At 54.0% G+C, this 25,157-nt stretch overlaps 10 protein-coding genes across 10 annotated transcripts; 5 read left to right on the plus strand and 5 right to left on the minus strand.

The window, feature by feature from the left end:
• Positions 1–469: 469 nt before the first annotated feature.
• Positions 470–1,120, plus strand: PFLUO_LOCUS1825 (uncharacterized protein; the record flags this gene model as incomplete). The annotated part of the gene is made up of 1 exon (XM_073778903.1): positions 470–1,120. The coding sequence occupies one exon, from the start codon at positions 470–472 to the stop codon at positions 1,118–1,120; it is 651 nt and encodes a 216-aa protein (XP_073635911.1).
• Positions 1,121–1,276: 156 nt separating this feature from the next.
• On the minus strand, positions 1,277–3,360 carry PFLUO_LOCUS1826 (uncharacterized protein; the record flags this gene model as incomplete). Its single annotated transcript, XM_073778904.1, has 4 exons — positions 1,277–2,466; positions 2,521–2,705; positions 2,757–2,973; positions 3,033–3,360. 4 exons carry the CDS (start codon positions 3,358–3,360, stop codon positions 1,277–1,279), a joined length of 1,920 nt encoding a protein of 639 aa, XP_073635912.1.
• Positions 3,361–4,731: 1,371 nt separating this feature from the next.
• Positions 4,732–6,419, minus strand: PFLUO_LOCUS1827 (uncharacterized protein; the record flags this gene model as incomplete). The annotated part of the gene is made up of 3 exons (XM_073778905.1): positions 4,732–6,052; positions 6,105–6,258; positions 6,320–6,419. 3 exons carry the CDS (start codon positions 6,417–6,419, stop codon positions 4,732–4,734), a joined length of 1,575 nt encoding a protein of 524 aa, XP_073635913.1.
• Positions 6,420–8,403: 1,984 nt separating this feature from the next.
• PFLUO_LOCUS1828 (uncharacterized protein) lies at positions 8,404–9,755 on the plus strand (the record flags this gene model as incomplete). Its single annotated transcript, XM_073778906.1, has 3 exons — positions 8,404–8,474; positions 8,535–8,914; positions 8,965–9,755. The coding sequence occupies 3 exons, from the start codon at positions 8,404–8,406 to the stop codon at positions 9,753–9,755; spliced, it is 1,242 nt and encodes a 413-aa protein (XP_073635914.1).
• A 530-nt stretch (positions 9,756–10,285) lies between these two features.
• PFLUO_LOCUS1829 (uncharacterized protein) lies at positions 10,286–13,653 on the minus strand (the record flags this gene model as incomplete). The annotated part of the gene is made up of 5 exons (XM_073778907.1): positions 10,286–11,359; positions 11,416–11,604; positions 11,655–12,127; positions 12,183–13,198; positions 13,247–13,653. 5 exons carry the CDS (start codon positions 13,651–13,653, stop codon positions 10,286–10,288), a joined length of 3,159 nt encoding a protein of 1,052 aa, XP_073635915.1.
• A 441-nt stretch (positions 13,654–14,094) lies between these two features.
• Positions 14,095–14,575, plus strand: PFLUO_LOCUS1830 (uncharacterized protein; the record flags this gene model as incomplete). The annotated part of the gene is made up of 3 exons (XM_073778908.1): positions 14,095–14,191; positions 14,246–14,390; positions 14,443–14,575. The coding sequence occupies 3 exons, from the start codon at positions 14,095–14,097 to the stop codon at positions 14,573–14,575; spliced, it is 375 nt and encodes a 124-aa protein (XP_073635916.1).
• A 390-nt stretch (positions 14,576–14,965) lies between these two features.
• On the plus strand, positions 14,966–16,583 carry PFLUO_LOCUS1831 (uncharacterized protein; the record flags this gene model as incomplete). Its single annotated transcript, XM_073778909.1, has 4 exons — positions 14,966–15,025; positions 15,087–15,156; positions 15,210–15,643; positions 15,699–16,583. The coding sequence occupies 4 exons, from the start codon at positions 14,966–14,968 to the stop codon at positions 16,581–16,583; spliced, it is 1,449 nt and encodes a 482-aa protein (XP_073635917.1).
• Positions 16,584–16,871: 288 nt separating this feature from the next.
• On the minus strand, positions 16,872–18,322 carry PFLUO_LOCUS1832 (uncharacterized protein; the record flags this gene model as incomplete). The annotated part of the gene is made up of 3 exons (XM_073778910.1): positions 16,872–17,970; positions 18,025–18,086; positions 18,137–18,322. The coding sequence occupies 3 exons, from the start codon at positions 18,320–18,322 to the stop codon at positions 16,872–16,874; spliced, it is 1,347 nt and encodes a 448-aa protein (XP_073635918.1).
• Positions 18,323–19,117: 795 nt separating this feature from the next.
• On the plus strand, positions 19,118–20,600 carry PFLUO_LOCUS1833 (peroxisome assembly protein (Peroxin-2); the record flags this gene model as incomplete). The annotated part of the gene is made up of 2 exons (XM_073778912.1): positions 19,118–19,426; positions 19,482–20,600. The coding sequence occupies 2 exons, from the start codon at positions 19,118–19,120 to the stop codon at positions 20,598–20,600; spliced, it is 1,428 nt and encodes a 475-aa protein (XP_073635919.1).
• Positions 20,601–21,460: 860 nt separating this feature from the next.
• Positions 21,461–24,367, minus strand: PFLUO_LOCUS1834 (Serine/threonine-protein kinase; the record flags this gene model as incomplete). The annotated part of the gene is made up of 3 exons (XM_073778913.1): positions 21,461–22,904; positions 22,956–24,044; positions 24,309–24,367. 3 exons carry the CDS (start codon positions 24,365–24,367, stop codon positions 21,461–21,463), a joined length of 2,592 nt encoding a protein of 863 aa, XP_073635920.1.
• Between the last annotated feature and the right edge of the window lie 790 nt (positions 24,368–25,157).

The following is a 25,157-nucleotide window of genomic DNA, read 5'->3' on the forward strand; positions in this document are numbered from 1 at the left end:
CTTGCAGATAGGACCAGACCAATAATGGAATGTTTCTATAAGCAGTGATTATAAATCAACCTACGAATAACTAACTCAACTATCCAGCAGTAACTATATCTTGTGGTTGTTTATGAAGCCGGTATGCCTCCTTCTGTTCTGCTCAAGTTTGATTGCGGAATTATCAGCCATGAATCAGAGTGATATTCAGTTCACTTTTTCCCCTCCCAATTGGAAAAAGCACAACGCTTGGATCAAACCGTCCGATGAAGATTCCCAGTTGGTCCGGATCAGCTATATCGACTGCGAACCGCCATCTACTTCGCAGCCGAAGGGAGTCATACTCCTAATTCACGGATTCCCCCAAACCTCTTACCAATTCCGACATGTGATACAGCCACTCGCTGATAAAGGCTTCCGCGTAATAGTTCCAGACTACCGCGGGGCTGGACAATCGTCGCACCCATCTCACGATTTCAGAAAGTCAACGATGGCTCGAGATCTATTCACCCTTGTTTATGACCATCTTGGAATTGCGTCGGAAATTCATCTGGTCGGCCATGACATTGGTGGCATGATTGCCCATGCTTATGTTTCGCTGTATCCGCAACATGTGGCGAGTGTTATCTGGGGCGAATGCCCGCTTCCCGGAACTTCCAGCTACGAAGCAAACAAAAGGATGCCGGAGCAGTTCCATTTCCTATTCCACTGCGCGCCTGACGACCTGGCACCATCACTTGTCAGTGGGAGGGAAAAAATGTACCTGAATCATTTTTTCTCTAAGCTGAGTTTTAACGCTAACGCCATATCACTTTCTGACCTCGAATATTACGCCTTGCAATATTCGCAACCGGGAGCGCTTCGGTGTGCCTTTGAAGTATATCGAGCGTTTGAAGAGGATACTAGAGAAAATCTCGAGTCGCTACGTCTGAAAGGCAAGTGTATGCGGCCCGTGCTTATTCTAAGTGGTGCAGAGAGTCGGCATGCTTCCGAGGCCCAGGAGATGGTGACTGAGGTCTATGGTGGTCATATGCAGGTTGCGACGGTGGAAGATTCTGCCCATTATATTGCAGAAGAGAACCCCGAGGGTTTTGTGCGCGTAGTCTCGGAATTTGTGTCTAAGTACCCAAAAGAGGTGTGAGGAGAGTATATCGATAAGGGAGTCTTCCAGCTAGTGTTCTACATTATTGCTTTCTTTATCTCGGTCTCAACGTGAGAATGTATCTTTTCCTTTGCCCTAAATTGCTTAATTATAGACAATAAACTGTATATACCAATAAATATTCAAAGAACCCTACTAAGAGGAAGCCTCCACTGTGGCATTATTGCGGCGCGCATCAGCAGCATCATACAGAGCCTGGATATCGGATTTCCACTGCTTCTCGTTGACTCGCTTCAGACGGCGGTCATAGGTCATCAGGCCATTGACCTCGCCCTCAACATCGGTCGTCTGGGTCCAGACGCCACCGCTGCACGCGAAGAGCTGCACCTGGTCCCGAAGCTCGCCGAGCACGACGTGGCTGCGGTAGTTCCACGCGTCGATGGACGTGTCGATTTCGTAGGTCTGGTTAATTGTCTCGATGGCCGCCTGGACGTTCCACAGATGCTCAATGGAGACGTTGTTTCCAAGCCCACCAAATTCACCCTGGAACCCGATCCGCGTGTCGTCGTAGGGGCTCGAGTCAATCGAGTAGAAGGGTGAGCCGCACTGCGGGTTGGCATAGTGGTGGTTATCGCTGAAATCGCCCGCGCCGTGGTCGAACCAGCCCGTGGTCGAGTCCACCAGCCGGGTGGGATCCAGCGACTGGACCAGAGCGGTCAGCCCGAACTCCGGGTAATAGTTGGTGATTTGGCCCCAGCCCTCATTGTAGATGATCCAGACTGCAATGCTAGGGAAGCTCTTGAGCTGGTTCACCAGGATGGTCAGCTGGCGGCCAAACTCAGCCTGCTGCGTCGCGTTCGGCAGGATGGTGGCCCCGTCGGCCTCCGTCTGGAGCGGACGCATGGCAGGCATGTCCTGGATGACGAGCAGACCCATCTGGTCGCAAGCCTGGTACCACCGCTCGTTTTCGACCTTGATGTGCTTGCGAACCGAGTTGAAGCCCAGATCCTTGAGCAGCTGCAGATCAAACACCATTGCCTCCTGCGTCGGCGGCGTGTAGATGCCGTCAGGCCAGAATCCCTGGTCGAGAGTGCCGAACATGAACACAAACTCGCCGTTCAGCAGCGGGCGCACAACACCGTCGACTGTACCCTTGGAGATAGTGCGGAAACCAGTGTAGCTCTGGATTGTGTCCGAGCCCATCTTGACGGTGACGTTGTACAGGTGAGGCGAGTCGGGAGACCACAGCTTCGGCGAAGAGACCTTGAACTGAAACGGGCGATTCGAAGGACCTTTGTGAGCCGCGACGACCTTATCGTTCTCGAGCAGCGAGATCTCAACAGGCGTGCTGGTGTTCAGGTTCGAGCTGTGCACGGTAACATTCACTGATAGGAATTAGTACTTCGAATGCACATTCAATGGATATTATCAGCTCTTACCTTGTCCATGCATGTCAGCAGCCAGGTCCAGTTGCGTGATGTACGTCGCCGGAGTGGACTCGATCCATACACTCTGCCAGATTCCACTGCAGGGAGTATAGAAGATGTGGTTCGGGTTGAGGGTCTGTTTGCCAATGGGAATGACATAGTCGCCACTGTCCGTGGGATCATGCACAAAAACGAGTCTATATCATCTGGTCAGTTCTTGTTCGTGTCGATTTTCCCGGGCCACTTACAGTTCATTGTCCTGGCCGAAGTTCACATAGGGAGTCACGTCGAGCGTGAAGCGGAAGTAACCTCCGCGATGGAAACCCGCCTGCTTGCCATTGACAAAAACAGTGGCTTCATAGTCCACAGCCCCGAAATTGAGCAGAACCTGTTGGCCCTTCCAAGAAGAGTCAACATTGAACGAGTTCGAGAACCACGAATAAAGCGCATCTACGGCTTGGATCCCTACTCGTGATAACAAGTCAATATCAAGACCAATACTCCATGGCAGATAAGAAACATACCAGACAAGCCACTCTCAAGACAAGACGGAATCAGCACTTCCTGGCTGAAATTCTGACCAAAAGGTGGGCTCTGAACGGCATCGAGACCAGACGCATTCTCATACTGCCACACGCCATTGAGGTTCTGCCACTGGGAGCGTTCCAGCTGCGGGCGCGGATACTCAGGCCAGGGATCGGTGCCTACTTTGTCCGTCCACGGCGTCGTCAATGGAGGTGTCTTGAGACTGTATCCGGAGTTGCTGCGAACATGCTTGACAGCGCTCTTGTCCGGGAGAGCAAAGCTAGTGGCTGCCAGCAGCGACACAACAAGGCTCCCTGTTAGATGCATGACGTCCTAGGAGAGCGACGATATCAAGAATGAAAAAAAAAATGAAAATGACCGGGCCGGAAGCTAGACAGTCTAGCCTCAGACTTATGTACGTCCATCGGACGAGATCGACCTGGATGGAACCATTGCTGGGCCAGGATTCGACGCGAAACCCGAGGCCGTGCCCTTGTGGGCATTCTTTCTTCCCTGCATAGCCAGGCTTTCTTGGCCCCCTCGGACAGTCTCCACCAGTGCTGGGCATAACAAAGCCCCGCCGGGGTGGACAACCACGTACTACTAACTACACCGCAGGAGGTGCCAGTCAGAGCAACCAATTGTCTGGTTGTCCAGCCTTGGGAGCATCGGGTACAAGGCGTTGTTGATAGTGGAGATGCCGACGAAGCCGGGTCCACGAGCATTGCACCGATTCGAAGGAGACTGTAGAGATGCAATGGCACTGTTGATTATTGTATCTCTATGTTCACATTCATGTCCGCATTTTCACATCATATCCTTTCGGACAGGCTATCCGTGCCCATGCGAAGCCTCCAGGAACCGTGCCTGTCCCAGCATTGTGCCTCGCCAGGGGCCAACCAACAACAATTCGGTGCCGGTGGAGCGAACCTGAATCGCGGGCCAATGAGTGTACCGGATACACCACATCGGCCAGTAACTTCCGCTCAGCGTGCGGAGAACCAAAACGCGTTCTTTCGCCCTGATGCCATCCAAGGTTCGGGTGTTCAATTCTTCTGGTTCCGCACGCGCGTTTCCGAGGCCGAGACCTGGCTGTTCGGCTCGAGTGACGCAGCGTCAGATCTGAGAGAATTTTTCTCTTCTTCTTTGCTAAAGTATTTTTCCGGGCATATGCCGAATGGCAATATTGCTCTCGTTGTCTCCGGGAGCTGGCATATTTTGCTATTCAAAGAATAAGAATACGAATGGACCCTTGCTCCGCTCCAAACGGGCTTGGCGCGACGATCGTCGTCCTTTTATTGGATCAGGATCGCTTCCTGTCCGCAATACTAGTTTGGGGATAGCGATCTGGAACTCACCCACTTAGTATGGAGATTCTTGCGTCATTGGGAGCGATCGGCACACGCGGGGAGATTAATTGCCTGGCTCTCCATGGTCGGAGGCAACTTTACGTGGACCATAGACTGCGGGGGAGTGGAGTGGCAAGTATAAGCCCAGACTCATGAGGCGTAGTCAATTGCAGATTCGGAGTTGTACCGAGACGAACGTGACAAGACCACAAAGACACCAACAGGAAGACCATAAAGATGGTCAGGGGAAACCAACCGATCGATCCTATCTATCTATAGAACACGGCCCCTTGGTGGGGCGGAACGAACGGGGCTGCACGGCCTCGTCTCATACATCGATAACAATTATCTAAACGGGCACTCCGTCTCTCGCTGCACCATACTCCTTCATGGTCCAGTTCCCAAAGCAAGCATACGGGTACTCGGCGTTGGCTAGGCTTTGTTTCTGCACCTTCAAGAACGTCTCCAGTTCGCACCACCCGTCCTCGCGATACTCACATTCCTTGAAGCTGGCGTGCAGCGGGATGGTGCGCTGGTTCTGGATAAAGTGCACATACTGCGCCTTGCCAGTACCAGGAACATAATCATCCGAGGAAATCTTTCGCGACCGCCTGGTCGACACTTTGTGCGGTGCTGTGATGATCTCAATGTTGAGCCGACCGGCAAAGGGAACCAGTTTACTCGTAACGAACTGCTGGTTCTTCGGCGGGCCGGTAGCAGGTAGGAAATCCGCAAACTGGGTCAGCCCAAACGCAGTCAGGACCGAGACGATGTTGGCGTCGTGGGTGAATTCCAGGTAAAGCGACTGATTCAGGGGGAAAGTAACCGGGTTCGTGTCCAGGGTCATATTGACTCCGGACGTATTGGCTGGCACATCGACGAAATGGCCTTCAACCCGCGCTAGGAACTCTTCCACCCAGTAAATACCCTGTGCCCGGCCCGTGGGATTGAGGAAGCCTGCCATGGAGGCGAACTCGATGTCCTGCATGTACTCGTAGCCCTGCCATTCTTGATAGTCGAAGAGCTGGCAGAACGGGCTGTAGCCCAAGCTGATGGCCTCGTAGGGACAGAGAGCCTGTGCGTGGGAGGTGTCGGTCACGGTCCAGTTGTAGTCCCCGGCGAGACGCTGCAGTTTGGCGGTGCGGTCTTTCAGATAAGTCTCTGTCCAGGTGCCCACTGGCTCCTCCATGGCAGCCAGCATGGTCTCCCCGGCTTTGGTGCATGCTTCGTCACCAGTCACAGCAGGATCAATGACGGCCAGGATATTAGCATGCTTCTTCCAGTTCAGGCCGAAAAAGCCAGCGAGGAAGTTCTCGCAACTCTCGAGCATGCGCGACTGTAGTGTGGTGCGCACGACAATCTTGGACGAATTGTCATACAGGTGGCCGTAGTTGTAGAAGTTGAGAATACCGCTGTCAAAAAGCTCCTGGCGGCCTTGAGGCACGAGGATCTCCTCTCCCAGCTTGTAGGTCCAGTCATTCAAGAACTCCAGTTCGCCGGTGAATACCGCGCCGGAATTGACAATGCCAGCGGCCCAGGCACCCAAGCCTTCCTCAGCAGAAGGATATCTGGCGCCATGGCGCTGGAGCATGTGCATGTGGCCGATGCTCGCGCCCTTGGGCAGAGGGTATTCGTCCACTCCGAATCCTTCAGAGGGAGAAAAGTACGGGCTTTGAGAGATGGTTAGTCAATGATGATTCTTGAATAAAGAAGAAGCCTAACCTTAGATCTCCCATGAGATGGAAGATGTTCCGTCCATTGGCACCAGCAATGGGCTCCGATGTCTCCAAGGGAGCATTGGGAATGTACGTAGCCTGACCAAAGGGTGCTGGGTTAACCTCTGCCAGGAAAGGAGCAGCACCAGTAGGCGTAGGGCCTGGATGTGTACATAACTGTTAGTTGATGCATTTGAACGAGAATCGTCAACAATCACTGACCAGCGTAGTTGTCCGGCACTGTCTGGAACCAATTGGGCTCACTGGCTTCTACAGCCGTGGCAATGGCCCAAGTGAGCATCAAGGAGCGGAGGTTCCCCATGGCGATACTATAACTTGCCAAATAGCAGCAATTGGCGTCGACCTTGCATCTCGTCAGACCCGACGCAGACCCTGGTTTTATAGTCTTTCCGTGCAAGTCCGTCCAGATCCCTCGGCAGCACAACTCCCCGGCACAATACATCCACTTAGTCTCGGCAAAAGCATCGCGCGGATACGCTAGACGTTGTAGCTAGCGGATGAACCAGGAAGGGTGTACAGCATGAAAAGCAATGACCATAAAGGCGCTGCACACGTGGGTAGAAAGACTGGAGAGCACCTCGCGTCACTAAGCAGCAGCTTGGCTCATTTAGCGGTCTTTTTGGCATAAGCGAAGCACTAGCGCTCTCCACTTCCACACCTGTGCCGATTTTCCCCTGACGTGAATCCTTTTTAGAAACTACAACTGTATAGAGGATCGATAAGATTATTTTTCTGAAGTGTTTCAGGTTCCTTGCCTTGTCAGCATTAATCAAGTGCCGCTTGGTTTTACCCGCCTAGCACTCTTCATCCAGCCACACGCGAGACGTGCACATTCCGATGCGGTATCTCACATTCCGCACATCTAGGGATCATGAAATCGCACCGTCAGCAACATCCGGTCTGAAACTCCTCTATGTCCACATGATTCTGGACCACGAATGGGTCACTAGGGTTGGATTCGGAAACCGGTAGTGATACCCCGCCCGAACAATGTATGGAGACCCGGGACAGCAACAGGGAGATGCTACCTCCATCGGTGGGCGACAGTAACAATGGATGACCCAGATACGTCACGAACGGTGGTCGAGACTCATCTGCCAGGTGCATAGCTTTTAAGAGTGGTGCTAGCTATGTGTTGTTGCTGAAACCGGCCACATTCCACACACCCAGCAGGGTCAAGTTTGCATTCCAAAAGACGGGTGGATCGATCGGCCTGTCAGTCGGGCAGCTAGGGCCTGGATCTGCCTGGCCATGGCGAATGTCGAGTATCCAGGCAGATCAACCACGATACTCGCAGGGCAGTTCACTAATGATGAAAACGAGGTGTATCTCTCTAGCTACAGTAATTGAGGTATATTTACAGCATGACCTCTACATCAATCCACCAACTCCAGATTTCGTGCCGGAACAATGCATTGTCGCACCCATTGCCTAATTGGGACTAGCGCCCACGTGGAACTTGGTATACAACTTCCGCAAACAGCATTTCTTCAAGTCGGAGATGGCGATGCCAGTAGCTGCCGTGGCATACAGGCTCATAGTCTGAATGAACAAAGGAGAATATTCAGCGTGTCCGGAGTGAAAGTCAAGACAGCAAGACCATAGAAAAATCCTCCTAATCGTCATTGCCATCACTTCGTGCCTGCCATCCGCGCCCGAATGGAGTCAAGCGCAATCAGGGCAGCCGCGAGCCCGCGAGTTGCGTCAGTGACGGCCACTTGGACATTTGGTTTTCTCTTGTTCAACTTCCATTCATAGAAACTCCCTTCAGTGCTGCGGATCTCACCTCTACCCGGAATTTCTTCTACTCTGTGACAACTCCAAACTCGACAGTACCCCAACCCCACTGGTCTCCATCAACCTTTACCGTGGATGAGAAGTCGAGACCCCAGCCGGAGAGAGCTAGTTCACTGTCACCTCGGAACCAACAAGGCCTTTGTTCCCTTTATCAACCCCAGACTCCAGGGGGCGTCGGTCCCGCTCGTCCCTGTTTGCATCCTCGCCTCACCCGGTTCCGGCGCATACACGTTGCCAGAAGGAGGAATCTGTGGAGTCAAGTTGACCGAGGAGTGGCATTGTTCCTGCCAAACCGATATCGTGGGGATTTCCGCTTCCACGCACCACAGCGACGCTCTACCTGCATCCGGCCCAGTCGAAGCTCCCGCATCGACACAGAGTTTACTTATAGCAGCCGATCTCCATGCCATTCGACCCAACTCCGATCACCCTTCATTCCTGAAGCCCAACCTCCTGAATTTTTAACTTTGACTTGGCACGTTTTCACTATGCCGGCTTCCCTTTCGACGAAGATCCTCGGGCTGTCCCTGATGGCGGCCCTGGGACAGGCCCAATCAGTGTGAGTGATTGACGTTCATGCTTTGTTATATGTTTCTCTAACCCTTTCCAATCTCAACAGTAGCCTCAACTTCGATTATGCCAATGAGAAGGTTCGTGGTGTTAACCTCGGCGGCTGGCTGGTGTTGGAGCCTTGGATTACTCCCTCGATCTTCGACCAGGCCGGCGATGGCGCCGTAGACGAATGGTCTCTCTGCGCTACCCTCGGTCTCGATGCCTGCTACGCGACTCTGGAGCAGCACTGGTCATCCTTCATCACTGCGGATGACTTTGCTCAAATCGCCGCTGCAGGCATGAACCATGTCCGCATTCCAGTCGGCTACTGGGCCGTTGGGATCATGGAAGGTGACCCATATGTCAATGGTCAGCTGGACTACCTGGACCAGGCTGTGGGTTGGGCTCGCGCGGCCAACCTCAAAGTCATTGTCGACCTGCACGGAGGTGAGTTCCTTCAGTTGACTATGTAGTTCTCATGCTGACAATAAACACAGCTCCTGGATCCCAGAACGGATTCGACAACAGCGGAAAGCGTGGTCCCATCATGTGGCAACAGGGTGAAAACGTGGACATCACCAGGGAGGTTCTCGCTACCCTGGCAACGCGGTATGGTAACGATGCCGACGTGGTCACGGCCATTGAAGCCCTCAACGAGCCCAGCGTTCCGGGTGGTGTGAACGAGAGCGGTCTGAAGCAGTACTACTACGACGCATGGGGAGTTGCCCGCTCCGGTAGCCAGGACACCACCGTGGTCCTGCACGACGGGTTCATGCCAACTGAGTCCTGGAACGGGTTCATGAGCGAGTCGACTGGTGTCTGGTACGTGATGATGGACACGCACCACTATGAAGTCTTCGACAACGGCCTGCTGGCCATGGATACCAACACGCACGTCGGCACCGCCTGCAAGTTCGCCAGCGACCACGTCTTGACCACCGACAAGTGGACCATTGTTGGAGAGTGGACCGGCGCCATGACCGACTGCGCCAAGTACCTGAACGGCAAGGGCATCGGCGCCCGCTACGACGGCACGTACCAAGGCAGCGCTCCCATCGGCTCCTGTGATGGTAAGACTGAGGGCAGCGTGACTGCGCTCTCGGGAGACGACCAGATCAACCTCCGCCGCTTCATCGAAGGACAGCTCGACGCCTATGAGAAGGGCAACGGCTGGCTCTACTGGACCTGGAAGACCGAGGGCGCCCCGGAGTGGGATATGCAGGAGCAGCTTGCCGCCGGCGTCTTCCCCAACCCCGTTGACACTCGCCAGTTCCCTGGCCAGTGCTAGGTGCCGATAAGCTCGACCGCACCTCGGTGCTTTGGATATGGATATTCGGTTACGAATGTCGCATACCGTATGCTAGTAGTGTTTATTGCTTATCGACGTTTCTTCCTGCATCTTCAAATTGTCTACTGCGCGGCCCGCGTGCTGGCGCGATGCAGGCTGGTTTTCTTTGAGTTCGGGAGGAGTATGGCGTATGGTTATTTTCTTACGATTTGGTGTTGCCCTGGTCTTCCATTATTATCGCAGATAATCAATTGGATTATTCCCTAGTATTTATTCGTCTCTCACGTAGCATGTAGCTGATAAAGGGAACATGATAAGTCTGTCAACTCTACTAGAGAATTTCAGGCAAAAGAACCTATCACAATACATGCATTGGGGTATGTAACTCGGTAGAATAACGTTCCGTCTTTGTTGAATCATGCAGATAAAAAACACACAAACATGGCCTTCGAGTCTAAATATGCAACGCAATAATGCAAGGAGAGAACAAGCAGAGGAAGAAGACAAGGTTTCTCATCTAGATCTCGAAATCAAAGTAACCCCAAGGCCCCAAACGCCGACACCACCTCGCGATCGACATTAACCAACCACTCCTCCTGAAATCGATCAGCACCACCACAAGAAAGGATCAGTTCTTGGAGCCGGTGGCGAACGAAATCGCGGATGGCAAAGCGGTGGACCACATCCGCGGAGTCCCAGTCGCGACGGCGATGGGTCTCGGGGGACTCGGGCTCATCGGAGACCTGGTTGTCGGATGGAGCGTGGGCGGACCCTGGAGGGGCATTCCAGCAGACGAGGTAATCGGCGTTGCTATCTGTGCCGCCCTCTGACAGCTCGAGGATGATATCAGTCCAGACGGTCAGGTAGGACTGCAGATGAGCGAGGATATAGGGCGGGGGAGGACCCGTGGCTGAGGGGGGGTCTTGGAGGGCAAGGAGCTGGGTGAGTGCAAGAGCGTGCAGTTTCTTCTGGGTGACGCTGCCGATATTGTCGTAGTGCAGGAACCACTCGGACAGGAGCCAGGAGAGCGTCTGTTCCTGGGACGTGTTGGTAGCTGTGGCGACGGCAGATGCGAAAATGGACGGGTTGGCAAGACCCAGACGCGCCAGGACAGAGAAGTAGTCTGTTTCAACGATGCCGACTACTGATGAGGTTTTGCGGTTCGGGCCTGTAGTTTGGCTGGCTTCGTAGGCGGAATGCAGGCCCTCGAGCAGAGAAGAGAGAAATGAGCTGTTGACGAGTGATTGCGAGATCACGCTGTAGGTAGCTTCACTTCCGCCGTCGACGGTCTCTGCGCCACGGATCATCATCTCGACTAGGCGCGGTACGACACCTAGTCGTTGTTTTGTGGTTGATTTCAGGAGGGCTTCGAGGGAGGCTAGGAGGTGGAATCGGGTGCGGTCACTGAGCACTTCTTGGGGTGCCAGGAGGATGTAAGATTCAATGATCTGCAGCGCTTGAGGGGCACTGTCGGTTGCATGTTCGAGGATCGGGAAGAGAGCTGGGAGGAGAGAGAGGATCTCTGGAGAGGCCGGTGCTGGGGTCTGCGCGACAATGGCGGACCAAAGGTCCAATGCCTCATCCAGGAGGTATACGAGAGTCTCCTGAAACACAGATTGCAATGTAAGTAGACAGTCGAGGAATAAGGATAATAACGTACCGATCCTGGCTCGACAGAGCTTTGAATTAGAGGAATAATAAGTGAATGATATCTCACAGACTCCTGCTTCATCGCCCGTATCAAGGACGAGAGCAAGGTGAGAATAGCCTGCTTCATCAAATGTTCCTCGCCAGAGCTCTCCCATAGGGGTGGCAGCAACGAGATGATCTGATCGGAAAAGGGAGAGATCTGAAAGACGTTAGAAAAATGCTTGATGCTCAGCAGGGGTGGGTGCATACATGATCCTCAAGCTTCACGACTGCAACGCGCACAGTTTCCAACAAGCCCATCTTTGTATCTGTGCTCTCAACCTCTTGAACAAGGGCCATGAGATTTTCAAGAATGGTCGGCGCAAACGGCATGAATTCTGTCGGAGAGAACTCGTAAGGGTCGAGAACATTGCGCAGTTGTCTTCCGGCAGTAATCCGAACCACAAGGTCGTTCAAAGGGTCCTGCTTGTTGAGGAGGTGTTGGAAGATCTGGTAGATGGCGTTCCTGTTCACTTCGCCTGGCTTCACTGGAACCCACTGGCCGAGAACGATGGCAACCCTCCGCCGAATAACTTTATACTCCTGGTCTTGAATTTGGACTTCGGGAACCATCGTTCGCTCCAAGAACGCATTGAAGTCCAGGTGCTGTTCCAGACTGGCTGAGGCCAGGCCGATTGCAGAATACAAAGAATCTTTCAGCAGCACATCGCGATTTTCGGGACCTAGAATGATCATCAGAATTTGGCAAGTTGGTTGGTAGCAGAAACAAAAGCTCACTGGCAAAGGTATAGAACACGCTCAGCAGCCGGGGAATCAGAAGATCTCTGAAATGGATCACAAGATCAAGGAAAAGTTTCTCCGAGCAGGAGCGGATCGAAAACTCCCAGGCATCGGAAATTTCGTCCTCTCGTTTCTCCCACTCTTCAGGCTCCTCCTCCCATTCTTGGAAGTCGATATTACGGAATCGGAAGAACTTGGTGACGAGAAGTTCCATGACATTAACTACAAAGTCATGCGTGAAAAGTTGCGACTTGATCAACTCCACGGCCTGCTTTCGCTCCTCCTTGTCCTGTGGTGTCTGGTACTTGAACGTCTGGGCCGGGTTGAAAGCCATTTTGGCACACGCTCGAATCAAGAGCAAAGCTCGGAGACCCGTCCTCTCAACCAAAGACTTTCCGTCAGACTCGCTGTCGGCCCCGAGACTTTCGTACTTATCACCCAGCTTGACAACCAACGTCCAGTACGAATTCACAAGCGGAATGCTGTCTGGCAATAGAGCAAATGATGCGGGGTGGGTTTTGGCCATCTCGACGTGCAGCTTTGACATCTGCAGCAGATGCTTCTCGATTCCTCTGTAGACAAGTTCCGGAAAATTGATGGGTTCATCGACGAAGGAGAGGAATTTGCTGAAGTGCGAGTGGGTAAGCACCCAAAAGTCCCTGACTTCCTGGTTTCGACTCGGGTGTTCATAGCCAGCAATGACCAGTCGCCGAATCACCTTGAGAGACACCAGGCTCTGTTCAACTGCCTCCATCAACACGCTCTCATCCACGCCACCTTGTTCCAGTATTCCGTTCCATTGATTGACTTTGTCGACGTAGATGCTTCCCAGTACATGGAATATTTCCGGCGAGACAGACTGGAGGTTTGCCCTAGTTCTCTGAATCCGAGCTGTCGACAGCTCTTTGATGATCTGCAACAGGATGAGGAGGGTCCGAGGCAGTTGTAGGGAAGTCGCGCCGTGCTGCGTCGACGAGCGGAGGGAGGAAATGATCGAGGACATTGCATCGGGCCTGAACAGGGTGAGCATAAGTGTCAACACCAATCATTCGGTGGCATACCAGTCATGAGGGAACTCGTAACGCATAATCTTCGCAATCATCAACGAATTGTGAAGGGCGAGCAGCGGGGCCGGCTCAACGATTCCCGCTTCGAGTGCCCGCGTCTTGATCGTCTCCTTCTCCTCCTTTTTGATAGCATTTGCCGCCGTCTTGCGCCAGTACTTATCAATCCCATTCTTCAGCTGAATGATCGCGAGATATCGGACCTCGTTGGGCACGGAGTGGTCGAGAAAGACATCCTGGATAAAAGAGTAGTACATGGGCTGTTTTTCCCAGTTCTGAAGCTGCTGGGTGCCCGTCTGCACCTGCTGCTGGGTGGCGCTTGCTGCAAGCACCAGGGCATGGAGGACATTTTGCGGGCTGAGCGGATTGGCCTCGCCAGGCACCTCGATGGTATGGTGGACCATGGCCGGGGAGAGGCGGGGGGTTTGACGACGTTTCCTAGAGGGGCTCAGTTCAGGTTCCGAGCTCGGGAACGGGATGGTCCGTGAATTCAACAGCTCTCCATAGACGGCGCAGGGGGTGAGTTGTCGCTCCCCTTGCAAAGACCGAAACTCCCGTCAAAGCAACGGAGAAGAGATAATCCGGGGACAGCGGAACCCTAAAGGCGGAACCCTACATCTTTCCCTTTTGGGCCGGGCGAGAGCATGTGGAGCCGATGAAGTCACCTGGTGAGGCCTACCTTGTTTTACCCTTATGTAACCCATCAGATTTCTCTGCTTCCTGTCAGTGGCCAATGACATATCTATGATGTATATGAACAAGTTCGGAAGATGAGTAGAAGTATTTAGTCGGGTCCTTGGTAGTGGTGTTCGCTCCATCAATCAATTCTTCTTGAACTTATCACAATGTCTGAATCTGAGCACCTGCGCCAGGCATACCGTGCCGAAAAAGACCTCAACTCCTACCAGGCCAAGCAAGGTCTTGGTCGCAAGAGTGACTCTAGTATGCTTGTCTCGTTTCCGCCCCTTTCGAAACATCCACTGACCGATCTTATAGCTCTTGAATCTGGTGTAGATGAGATGGTCGACAAGAAATTCCCCCAGGCCACGACAGTGAAGTATGGTCCGGGCTCAACTGCGTCGGGTAGCGACCACCGTCCAGTGCCTGAGGACGAAGGCGGCACCCGGGATGACCGTGGCAGGTGAGCAGATATCTGTCTTAGGAAATGGGAACCAATTGCTGACATCTACAAGACTTCCTCACGCCGACCAGTTCCAGGGCGACGGCGGCCCAGAGGACAAGGTGAAACTCGAATCGGAACGGCGCCCGGGCGACCAGGATACTCTAAACCTGCAGGATATGAAGCGTGAAGGTCTGGCGAAATGAAGTGGATAATGTCCTGTCTATACAATGCACATTTCAAAATCTATACAATAAATACGGAGTGAAGTCAATCTGCACGTTCGTTAAAACCCGACGGGGTTGATCCTAATTATACTGCAGGCTCGGCGATCAGCACCAGCCGCACCTCCTCAGCTTAGCCCCGCACTGTACGCCCTAATTCATGACTCGCGCACTCCCGGGGCTGGGCCCAAACAGCATCGGCTGTAGACGGGCGAAAGGCATGCACGCCCCCCTCCAGTCAGAAATGGAGCGGGCTACACTTAAATACCGGGTTTGTCACGGTGCCCGCCCTTTTGTCTTTCTTTGTCTTTCAGACAACACCTGCTTGTAAAAGAATCAACTATACCAGAACCAAAGCCTCTCGCTTCAAGCATGGCTGCTACTGCGAAACTGTCGGAGGCGATTGAGACTCGGCTGTTCATCAACGGCGAGGTACATGATCTGTGCGAATAGAACAGGGTTGAGAAAAACAGTCTGCTCACCCCATTCCCAGTTCCGATCATCTTCAGACAACAAGACCTTTGAGGTGATCTACCCATTCACCAAAGAACCAGTCGCAAACGGTCAGCTCCAACCAACCCCGCAAATCATTCCATCTCTGACCCCCATATTCCAGTTCACGAAGCCACCACCGAAGACGTCAATTCCGCCGTCGCCGCCGCCCATGCCGCATTTCCTGCGTGGCGTGATCTCGGCGTCAGCGAACGAGGCGCGTACCTGCACAAACTATCGAGTCTCATCCGAGAGTCCAATGACGAGCTAGCAAAGCTCGAAACCCTATGCACCGGCCGGCCCGTCTCGCAGTACTTTGACGCCGGCCTGGCAGCTGACAACTTCAGATACTTCGCCGAGACGGCGTGGTCTACGCAGGGTACGGCCAGTTTCAACACGCCGGGGTTCCTGAATATGACCGTTAGGCAGCCCTACGGCGTGGCGGCTCTGATCATTGCCTGGAATTTCCCGCTGGCTCTTTTTGCCGCGAAAGTTGCGCCGGCGCTGGCGGCGGGGAATACGGTGGTCTTGAAGAGTAGTGAGAAGGCGCCGCTGACGGTTTGTCTTGTGGACGGATGACCGGGGATATCATGATACTAATCTGGTGTTCCAGTCCCTCTATGTTGCCAAGTTGGTCGCCAAAGCTGGCTTCCCGCCTGGCGTAGTCAATGTCATCTCCGGCTTCGGCCTCCCAACAGGCGACGCAATGGCATCGCACAAGTTGGTCCGGTGCCTCAGCTTCACCGGCTCGACGCTGACCGGCCAGAAGATCCAGGCCGCGGCAGCCAAGTCGAACCTCAAACACACGCATATGGAGCTCGGCGGAAAGTCACCCGCTATCGTATTCGAGGACGCAGACCTCGAGGCCGCGGCGGCCGCAACACAGCTCAGCATCAAGTTCAACAGCGGGCAGGTGTGTGTCGCCAACTCCCGGGTGTACGTGCACGAGTCCGTCGCCAAGCGATTCACGCAGCTCTTCCTCGAGAAAGTCGTCGCTGGCAAGATGGGCGACCCCTTGGATCCGACGACGACGCACGGTCCCCAGATCGATGTTCTGCAGTACAACCGCGTGAAAGAGTATCTGTCCATCGGCCAGAAAGACGGTACATGCACGCAGGGCGGAGACGCCAACGACGGATTTTTCGTGCACCCGACTGTTTTCGAGAGCGTGCCGGAGGACTCGCGACTCATGCGCGAGGAGATCTTTGGGCCCGTGGTTGCCATCAACACCTTCAAGACGGAGGAGGAGGCGATTGAGATGGCGAATAATACCGAATTCGGGCTGTATGCTTCCGTCTTCACGAAGGATATGGACCGTGCTATCCGTCTGGCCAAGCTTATCGAGTCTGGTGTTGTTGCAGTGAATTGCAGCTCTCCGTCTGGGACGAAGGACGGTGCTTTTGGGGGTGTTAAGATGAGTGGGAATGGCCGTGAGGGGTATTTGTATGGCTTGGACGAATACCTGGAGACGAAGACGGTTCTGGTGAAGACGGGGTAGTCGGTGTGGTGGCTTTTAGGGCTGTGCTTGAATAGTCTATACCTACAGTGCTTAGTGATGTATCTGAAAAAAAGTCACGAATTGAATTGTGCTAAGACATTATGGCGTAATGTAATATCAAAGAAAGGCCCCCGTTTTTTTCTGTCCCATTCAAAAAGAAAAATCCCTGGAACCCAATCATTCCTGCGGGCCGAGACGGCTGAAGAGACTTGCAAGACAAGTCCCCAACTATCAATCAAAGCACACAGAAAGATATGGCAGGGTGAATGTCAAAATATGCGTATTGAATTAGAAAATGTAGGCGAAAAGAGCCACCAGAGAACCGATGGCAATGGCCGAGCTGGGCACAACACCAGCAACGCCGGCGTTGGCGGGGGTGGTGGAACCTGTGGCACCCGAGGAAGTGGTGTTGGTCGACTTGCTCATGCGGGTCGCAGTAACCTTAGTGTTGTAGTTGGCCTTGGAGTCCCACGGGTAGGGGCTGGTGTAGTTGTAGGTCGGAGTGGTGTTGGCATAGGTCTTCTTGACGATGTCAAGGACACCATGACCGGCGGAGCACTTGGCGTCGGTGTTCGGGATAGGCCAGATGGGCGAGAACTTGGAGTATTCGCCAATGGACAGAGGGCCCGGGTAGGTCTCGTTCATACGCAGGTTGGTGGTGTCCACGTCGTAGTTGGCGTAGCCGGTCTTGTTGGCCACGATCTCGAAGAGGTTGGCACCGCAGTCCCAGCGACCCAGCGAGGGGAGACCCCAGTTGGCGGAGACACTGGCGATGCTCGAGTAGTGGGTGTAGAAGGTGTCGTCCTTGGTACCCTTCAGGTTATCGGGGATGACACCACCAAGCAGAACGCTGAAGACGCGGTTGCCCTTGGGATAAGTGTCGTCCTCGTCAAAGGTCAAGAGAACGAGGGTGTTGTCCATGAAGTACGAGTTCTTCAGGAGAGTCGAGATCCAGCTGCGCTCCCACTTCGCGCCAAAAGTGATGTTGGTGTCATGGGCGTCGTTGGTCATGTTGGGGGTAATGAAGGCCCACTGCGGGAGCTTCTTGTTGGCCAGGTCCGAGTCGAACTGAGTGAAGTTCTTGATCTGACGCGCGCGGGTGTCGTTGTTGGTGATCGACTCGTAGAGAACCAGCGGGTTGTGCTTGCGCACGTAGTCATCGGCGTAAGTCACCTGGTTGGAGTAGTTGTAGCCCTGGAAGCCGGGGTAGGGCATGGCCTCCTGGTACTCGGCCCACGAGATACTCTTGGTGTCCAGCAGATCGGCAACGGTGGAGACATTGGCCGGGATCTGGTGGAAGTTGTCATTGTCCATGCCGAAATTGTCACCACCGGCCGCAGCGCAGTAGTTGGGCTCGGAGGGATGGGTGGTGCCGTAGTAGTTGGTCCTGGATCTCGTCAGTCATGTTCTCAATTGTAGGATATGTGTTTTGCGGTCTTACAGCAGGATACCCTGCGACGCCAGCCACTGCATGTTGGAGTCCTTGGCGGCCAGATCATAGTCCTGGCAGTATGTCAGTGATGTACAGTCCATTGGTCCTCGTCAATACATACAACATTCTCCAGCCAGACCTGGTAGAAGCGGTTAAAGGCCACACCCTTGACATCCGAGCTGCTAGCCTCGGGCAGAGTGGTCGCCATCGCAGCATCGATCGCAGCGACAGCGGGCTCCGAGGTGGTGATGGATCCGGCACGCGCCAAAGCGGCAGCGCCCAGCACGGTCACGAGGGTGCCCTTCATGATGAAGCGAAGGAGATGCTTGAAAGATGAAAGCAGAGAAGTAAAGAGTGGATCGAAGGAAAATGGAAACGGCGCGGAAGAAAAAGAATGGAAGAAGAGAGAGAAGTAGGTGAGGCAACTATATACAGTCAGATTTTCGGGCAGGCCATCAATTCAATCGAGAATGCCCGGGCGGGCTACAGGCATCTAACGGGAACCGGTTAGTCAGTGCTACCACAGCCAAGATCGCCTACGCCTTTTTCCACCAAGGCTGTTGTTGCCCGTTGTTCCTGCGTCCACTGGTTGGCATCACACCCCTCCATCCCCCCTGCTGATTGGCTCCGTTGGAATCGCTTGGCACAAACCACGTGTGGCAGGCGCTGGAGGATCGTTACATCTCGCTTGGAGTTACGGATCTCATCGATTCGGATCAGTTGGCCGAGACATGGAGAGGCAGGGCCAGTAATGGAGGCGGCGTGATAGGCGGGTTCTTTGGTGGTTAAGGTTGTGCCTGGCAAGTGTTGTGGTGGAACGACAGGAGTAGGGTGCCCGTCAAACCTACTGCGGTTGTAACCCTGACCATAACTAGCACACCACTTCCTAAGGTCAGCAGACCAACATTCTACGTGATTTACAGTCGACTGATTGCTTCCCCAGCTGAATTGTATTCCTACCTGATACTCTTCCTGATTACTGCCTCGGCCGGAAATGGTGCAATCACGTGATCACAACCTCGGCTCTCAGTCCGGGGAAACTCGACTTGCCTCTTGAGCCTCACTTCCTCTCCTCCACCATCATCCACGCCATGCTGATACCATGAGCTCGACCAACTTCGCCGCCGCCCAGCAGCGGGTCCTCGAGCGCCGTCGCCAACGCGAAGCAGAAGCGCGCGCCCGGCTAGAACAGCAGCAGCGGGCCTCTCCGATCAACCCGGCCACCCTCCAGCGACTCCCATTCCCACTAAATCGACTACCAGGATCGGGATGGAGGCTATGGAATTCGATCAGGGGGCGAGATGGAACGCGGCCGGCGTTTCGAGTGGGACAGGTAGATGCCGAGCTTCTGGATGAGGAGCTGTTGGATCTATTGAAGGGTCAGGTTGGGAATGCGCTGAAATACTTTGGGGTAGGCATGTGGAATATAATTGTGGAGGGGAAATTGCTGACATCTTTTCTTGCAGCCTCAAATGCAGGAGGAATGGTCGCATGAGATTCAGCTTGCGCTGCGGGCCGTTCTCTTCAAGCTTTCCATCTGGGACCATAATGCGTCCTACGGTGCGGCGCTGCAGGGTCTTCACTACACAGATAGCCGCAGCAAGGGACCGGTGTATGCTGCGCCAACGAAATGGCAGAAGACAGTGTATGGTCTGCTGACCGTGGGTGGACGCTATGCCTGGGATAAGTGGGAGAGCTGGTTGATCGGGCGAGAGGGGGGATACGACGAGCCATCACGAGAAGTCCGGATGATGTCCCGGTTAACGGACCTCGTTTCCACGTCCCACTCGATCGCCGCGTTTGCTTCCTTCTTGGTATTCTTGGTGAATGGCCGATACCGAACCCTAGTCGACCGTATCCTTCGCATCCGCCTGACTCCGCCATCCGCGCAGGCCAGCCGCGAGGTGTCGTTTGAATATCTGAACCGGCAACTGGTCTGGCACGCCTTCACCGAGTTTCTTCTGTTCCTACTGCCGCTCGTCGGGATCAGTCGCTGGAAGCGGTGGGTGTCTCGCGCGTGGCACAAAACCGTCACCGCGCTCAAGTCCAGTGGCGACGATGATCAACCAGCGGAAAAGCTAGGCGAACTGGCTTTCCTCCCAGAACGCACATGTGCCATCTGCTACCGGGATCAAAACCCGGCGGCCCAAACCGAAAGTGATGTGATTGCGGCATCGGTGTCGGCGGGTGGCATCACCGGCTCGGCACAGACAGACATCACCAACCCGTACGAGACAATCCCATGCGGCTGCATCTACTGTTTCGTCTGCATCGTTCAGAAACTCGAAGGCGAAGAGGGCCAAGGCTGGATTTGTCTCCGATGCGGCGACCTGGTCAAGAAGTGCCAGCCCTGGAACGGCGATGTGCTAGAAGAAGCACGACCACATTCCGGCACGGGCAAGATTGTTGGTTTCGCGATCGACGGAGATGCTGAAAAGGAGGAGATCAGCGCCGACGGACCTCTGGATTCGAGTCAGTGGTCGACGGTCGACGAACAACCCATCGAGGGCGAGAGCACGGCTGAGGATGGTGAAATGACTGAAGTCGAAGCGAAACCCGAAGACGATCAGCCGGAATCGTCTTGAGACTCGACATTGCCCTAACGCCTGCACTGTCTGGCTTTCTCTTCTCCACCTTGTCTATATAGCTTCATTACCGGGGTGGCGGTGTGCATACCCAAAGCCCTGCTTCAAGACCTTTAGAAATCTACGATACCCACATTTCTTTCTGAAGTTCTTTTTCCCGATATGTAGCCTTTTGGTCTGTAGGATGTCTGATCCTTGGAGAGTGCTACATGCAAAAAGTAATCGGCAGAAAGAGGCAGCAAAGAATACTACCGTGGATGATGAATTGCATGATAGATATCTCAAGGCTAACAACAGATAACCAATCAAACCAACCGATCAATCAATCATTCATTCATTCATTCTCCTCCTCCTTCCGCCCCAGATTCAGCTACCGGCGCGCCATGGTGCCCATGTAACGCCCCCCCCAAAAAGCACAATTGCAAGAAAAACACACATTACCGCCAACATGTGTTGCTACCGCTGCATGTGGGTGCGTCTCATCATCGTAAAACAGAAGCAGCAAAAAAGGAACCAAAAGGGACGCGCTGGCATGAAATCCGATAGTCATGATCCCGAAGGAAAAATCGAAAGGCAAGCAAAAAGAAAGGTAGGACCAATGGTAGGGAGCGGGTCCAAATACACCATCCGAGTTGGTCAGTCACAAGTCACAAACTAGCGTTGCTTGGATCATTGACAGACAGGCATCGGAATACTGGTTCAATCGAAGAGAGAAACCCATATTTGCGGGGCAAAGGATGCATCTGAAGAAGGCATAGGCATGTACAAAAGGGAAATGTATGCCAGATCAAGACGCCATGATCATGCAGTAGAGGAGATTCGAGGGCCAAAAAGAAAAAAAACGGAAAGGAAAGACGTAATCACATGTCAAAATTATCGTCAACGTTGAAGATACCCGCGTCGGTGCCGTCTTGCGTCTTCTGGACGCCGCCCATGCGCTGGTCGATCGAGGTGGTTGGTCGGTGGGACCGTTGCCACGCCGCGTCGTCTTGCAGGGTGTCCTCCTCCATTCGGTCAGCGGGCTCGTGCTTGAGGTGGTGGTCGATCGAACTTTCGTTCACGAAAGTGAATCCCTTGAAATTGGCTTGCATGCCGGGAGACAGCGGCGTCGAGCCGGGCATCAGGCCGTTCGCCAACGCGGCGGCACGGTCGTTCAGCGAGCTGCTGTTTTCCATGGCATTCGTAAATTCCGGGTCGAAATTAGAGGTGTCGGTGTCGGACTGCAGTTTCGGCTTGAACGGAGGGATCACTTGCTTGCGGCACAAGACCTCCCAGTCGATATCGTGGAAGAATGGATGCGCCATGAGCTCCTTGGCATCGCCATTGGCACCGAGCCGGTGTTTGGGATTCCGGTTCAACAATCCTTTAACAAAGTTCCGACCCTCAGTGCTGAGAGCATCGCGAGGGAATCGCACCTTGCCGAAAGCGATGTTCTTGTACATCTGCTGGGTATCCTCGGCATAGAAGGGACTCCATCCACAGCACATCTCAAAGACCAGCACACCAAGCGACCAGAAGTCAACCATCTTCGTGTACCCTTGTTCATCCAGCAAAACTTCCGGTGCGAGGTACTCAGTGGTACCGCAGAAGGTGTTGGTCGTGTCGTTCTGCGTCAGGTTGGCCTTGGAGAGACCAAAGTCGCACAGCGCGATGTGGCCATTGGCGTCCAACAAGATATTCTCGGGCTTGAGATCACGATATACAATATCGTAATCGTGCAGATGCTGCAGTGCCAAGATCAACTCGGCAATATAGAACTTGGCCCGGGCTTCCTGGAATCGGCCTTCACGTTGCAAGTGCCAGAACAACTCGCCGCCCGACATATAGTCTGTGACGAGGTAGAGATCCGTCGGGGTTTGGAAAGAGAACTTGAGTCCGACGATAAAAGGAGAGGAAGCCATCGCAGTGCGCACCAGAATATTCCGCTCTCCTAAGGTATGTGCGACCTCTTTTTTCTGGATAATCACTTTCTTGGAAAGAACCTTCATCGCGTAGATACGCTGTGTGTCCTTCTTCTTGACCTGGTAGACCTGCCCAAATGTCCCTTTGCCGATAAGCTTGAAGATTTGGAAGTCGTTCGGGCCCACCTGTTTCTTGTCTGTCTTCTCGAATTGCAGTTCGAGGTGGATCTCTCCCGACACCAGGGTGTCACCGGCTCCTCGCGCGACCAGAGGAAACCATCCTTCAAGTCGACTGTGGTCTTCCTTGAGATTAATGCAGAGCCGGACATGGCCCAAGAAAGCTTCTTGGTTGTTGCGATCGTAGACTGTGACATCGATTTCGGATTGATCACCCATCACATCACTGAATAATAGATGTTAGCTATGCCGGGAAATGATTGGGTGGAAAACATACAAGACAGCCTCATGACTCCAATGAGGATCGGTCACGGGCATCTTCCCCTTGTGATGGTCAGGACCATCGAGGGCACTGTTGTGGCTGCTCTGGCGGCTTTTCATAGGGATCGCCATTGGTCGACCGGCCTCGGCGTCCGATTCAATCTGCCGCCGCTTTTTCTCTTGCTCGTCATCGCGGGCCCCCTTGGAAATATACTCGTTCCACTCAAACACGCACACGACATAGGGATCGAACGACGGTCGTAACCCACGGCCCTCGGAAATTTTGACGAACAATTTACCCTTGAGCGGGCCCACGGGAGGGCCGTTCTGCGGAGAGGACGCGGTCTGGGCGGGGAATGCCTCGTCGAGTTTCAAGGTGATCTCGTCGGTCGAGCTGTCCATGTCGTCCGGGTTGGACTCCTCGGTCGGTTGTGGCGCCGAGGTGACGGAGGTGTTGGAGGTGACGGAGGTGCGCTCGGTCGATTGAGCCTCGTTGGACATGGCGCGGGGGGTCAACGGCGGGGTGTTCTTCAGACACGCCCCATCTGTTAGCTTGGCAAGATTCTCGGAAGATATAGAAACATTCGGCTTTTCGTGGTCGAGTAGGAGAGCTTCAGTCAAGGCACAAGCTTCTGGGGGTAAAGATGGGTTGGAGAAATGTGAGGCAAGAACGGGGTCGTCCGAGATGCTGGACACTGGGAGAGAGGTTTGACGGCGGGAAGGGGTATCAACGGTTGCAGACGAAGAGAGATAGTTTTTGAGGGTAGTGAAGAGAGACCCCCCGCTCTGGTCTGGCCCCTCCGCCTCATCCTGCTGCAGGAGGGAGTGAGGCGGAGTGGGCAGCCCATCATCCCGCTCCATCGGGCCGAAGGATGACGGCAGGCCAGGGCTAGGCACCTCGGGCGGAGGGTGGTCGGGTTTGGAAAGGCAGGACCATAATCGGGGCAGGCTTGCTTTATCACCAGAGAAAGAACCAACCTGGAAGTAGTTGTGCATGATGGAGGGCAGACGTTTGTCTGCGGGATCGGGCTGGGGCGTTGCGATCCCCGTAGGCGTGGAACCATTTGACCCGATGTGGTCGTGGCGGTCGTCGTCCGGCCCGGAGCTGCTCAGGGAGATGGTTAGTGAATGGACTGCGCGCCGAGGGTGTGTGGGCTGGGCCATCGGGCGATCCGATCGCATATTTGCAGGAGATGCCCGACAGGCAGGCCCGTCGATCCCCGATCGCAGATAAGCATCGAGGGGTGTCTCATGTGGAATGCAGGTAGAATCTCAAGCAATGCGGTGCGAGGCGAGTTCGGAAGACCCTTTTTTTTTCTGGAGGGGGTTCTCTGGGGGACTGGGACAAAGGGAAACAGCGTGGACTCACTTTGCCCGCTTCAAATCTGTCTCGCCGTGCAACTCGGGACCACTGTGCGCCGCGGCCATTGTGATTCCATGCAACGCGGACTCCCCAGATGAAATGATTGAGAAGCGAACCGAGAAAAAACGAGAATGGAGGGAAAAGGTGGGGGGTGGAGAGAGACGGAGCGAAAAAAAAGGTGGGAGGGAAGAGAAAGGTCGGAACGAAACTTAGCGATGAGCTAAGACGGGACCACCACCGAGTTACTAGGTCAGATTAGGGTGGACCTAGAGAAGGAAAGAAAGAAACCGAGACGATGATAATCATGAAGAAATCATCCCCCACCATCTGCAGAAGACACCACACTCAGCTTATCCCTCACACTACGACTAGGAACTCCCAAGTTGCCTCTCAGCTTACTGTGTTCGATGTCTTTCCATCTCCGCCATCTCCGCCCCTCCGACTAGTTCTCTAGGCGGGGTTTTTCCATGTCATCATTCTGTGGTTACAAATATTCAAATCCCTTGCACCGGCAGTGCAAGCTGAGGAGCCCCTCTATCGCCCAATGCCGCCGGGAACTCCCTTGGGCTGACGGCTCCCATAGCCGGGGTCAATCTTGCAACTGTAGCATCTCACCCCACTTCGTCAATAAATCAGCCATCGCGTGGGGGGGCTGAAGAGGGGAGACGAGGAACATGACGCAAGATCGACATGGGAAAAGAATTCCTCGATCCCAGCTGGAATCATGGGTGCCTCGTAGGTCATCCGCCGCCAGGATCCAGCAGCTTTCCCACATCACATGCAGGATTCTAGGTCGGGTGTGAACGGTTGGTATACAAAGCAGCGTCCGGGCGGTCCAGCACAGAAGCTGCACGA

This window comes from Penicillium psychrofluorescens (assembly GCF_964197705.1).
Source record: "Penicillium psychrofluorescens genome assembly, chromosome: 1".
Taxonomy (NCBI): Eukaryota; Fungi; Ascomycota; class Eurotiomycetes; order Eurotiales; family Aspergillaceae; genus Penicillium; species Penicillium psychrofluorescens.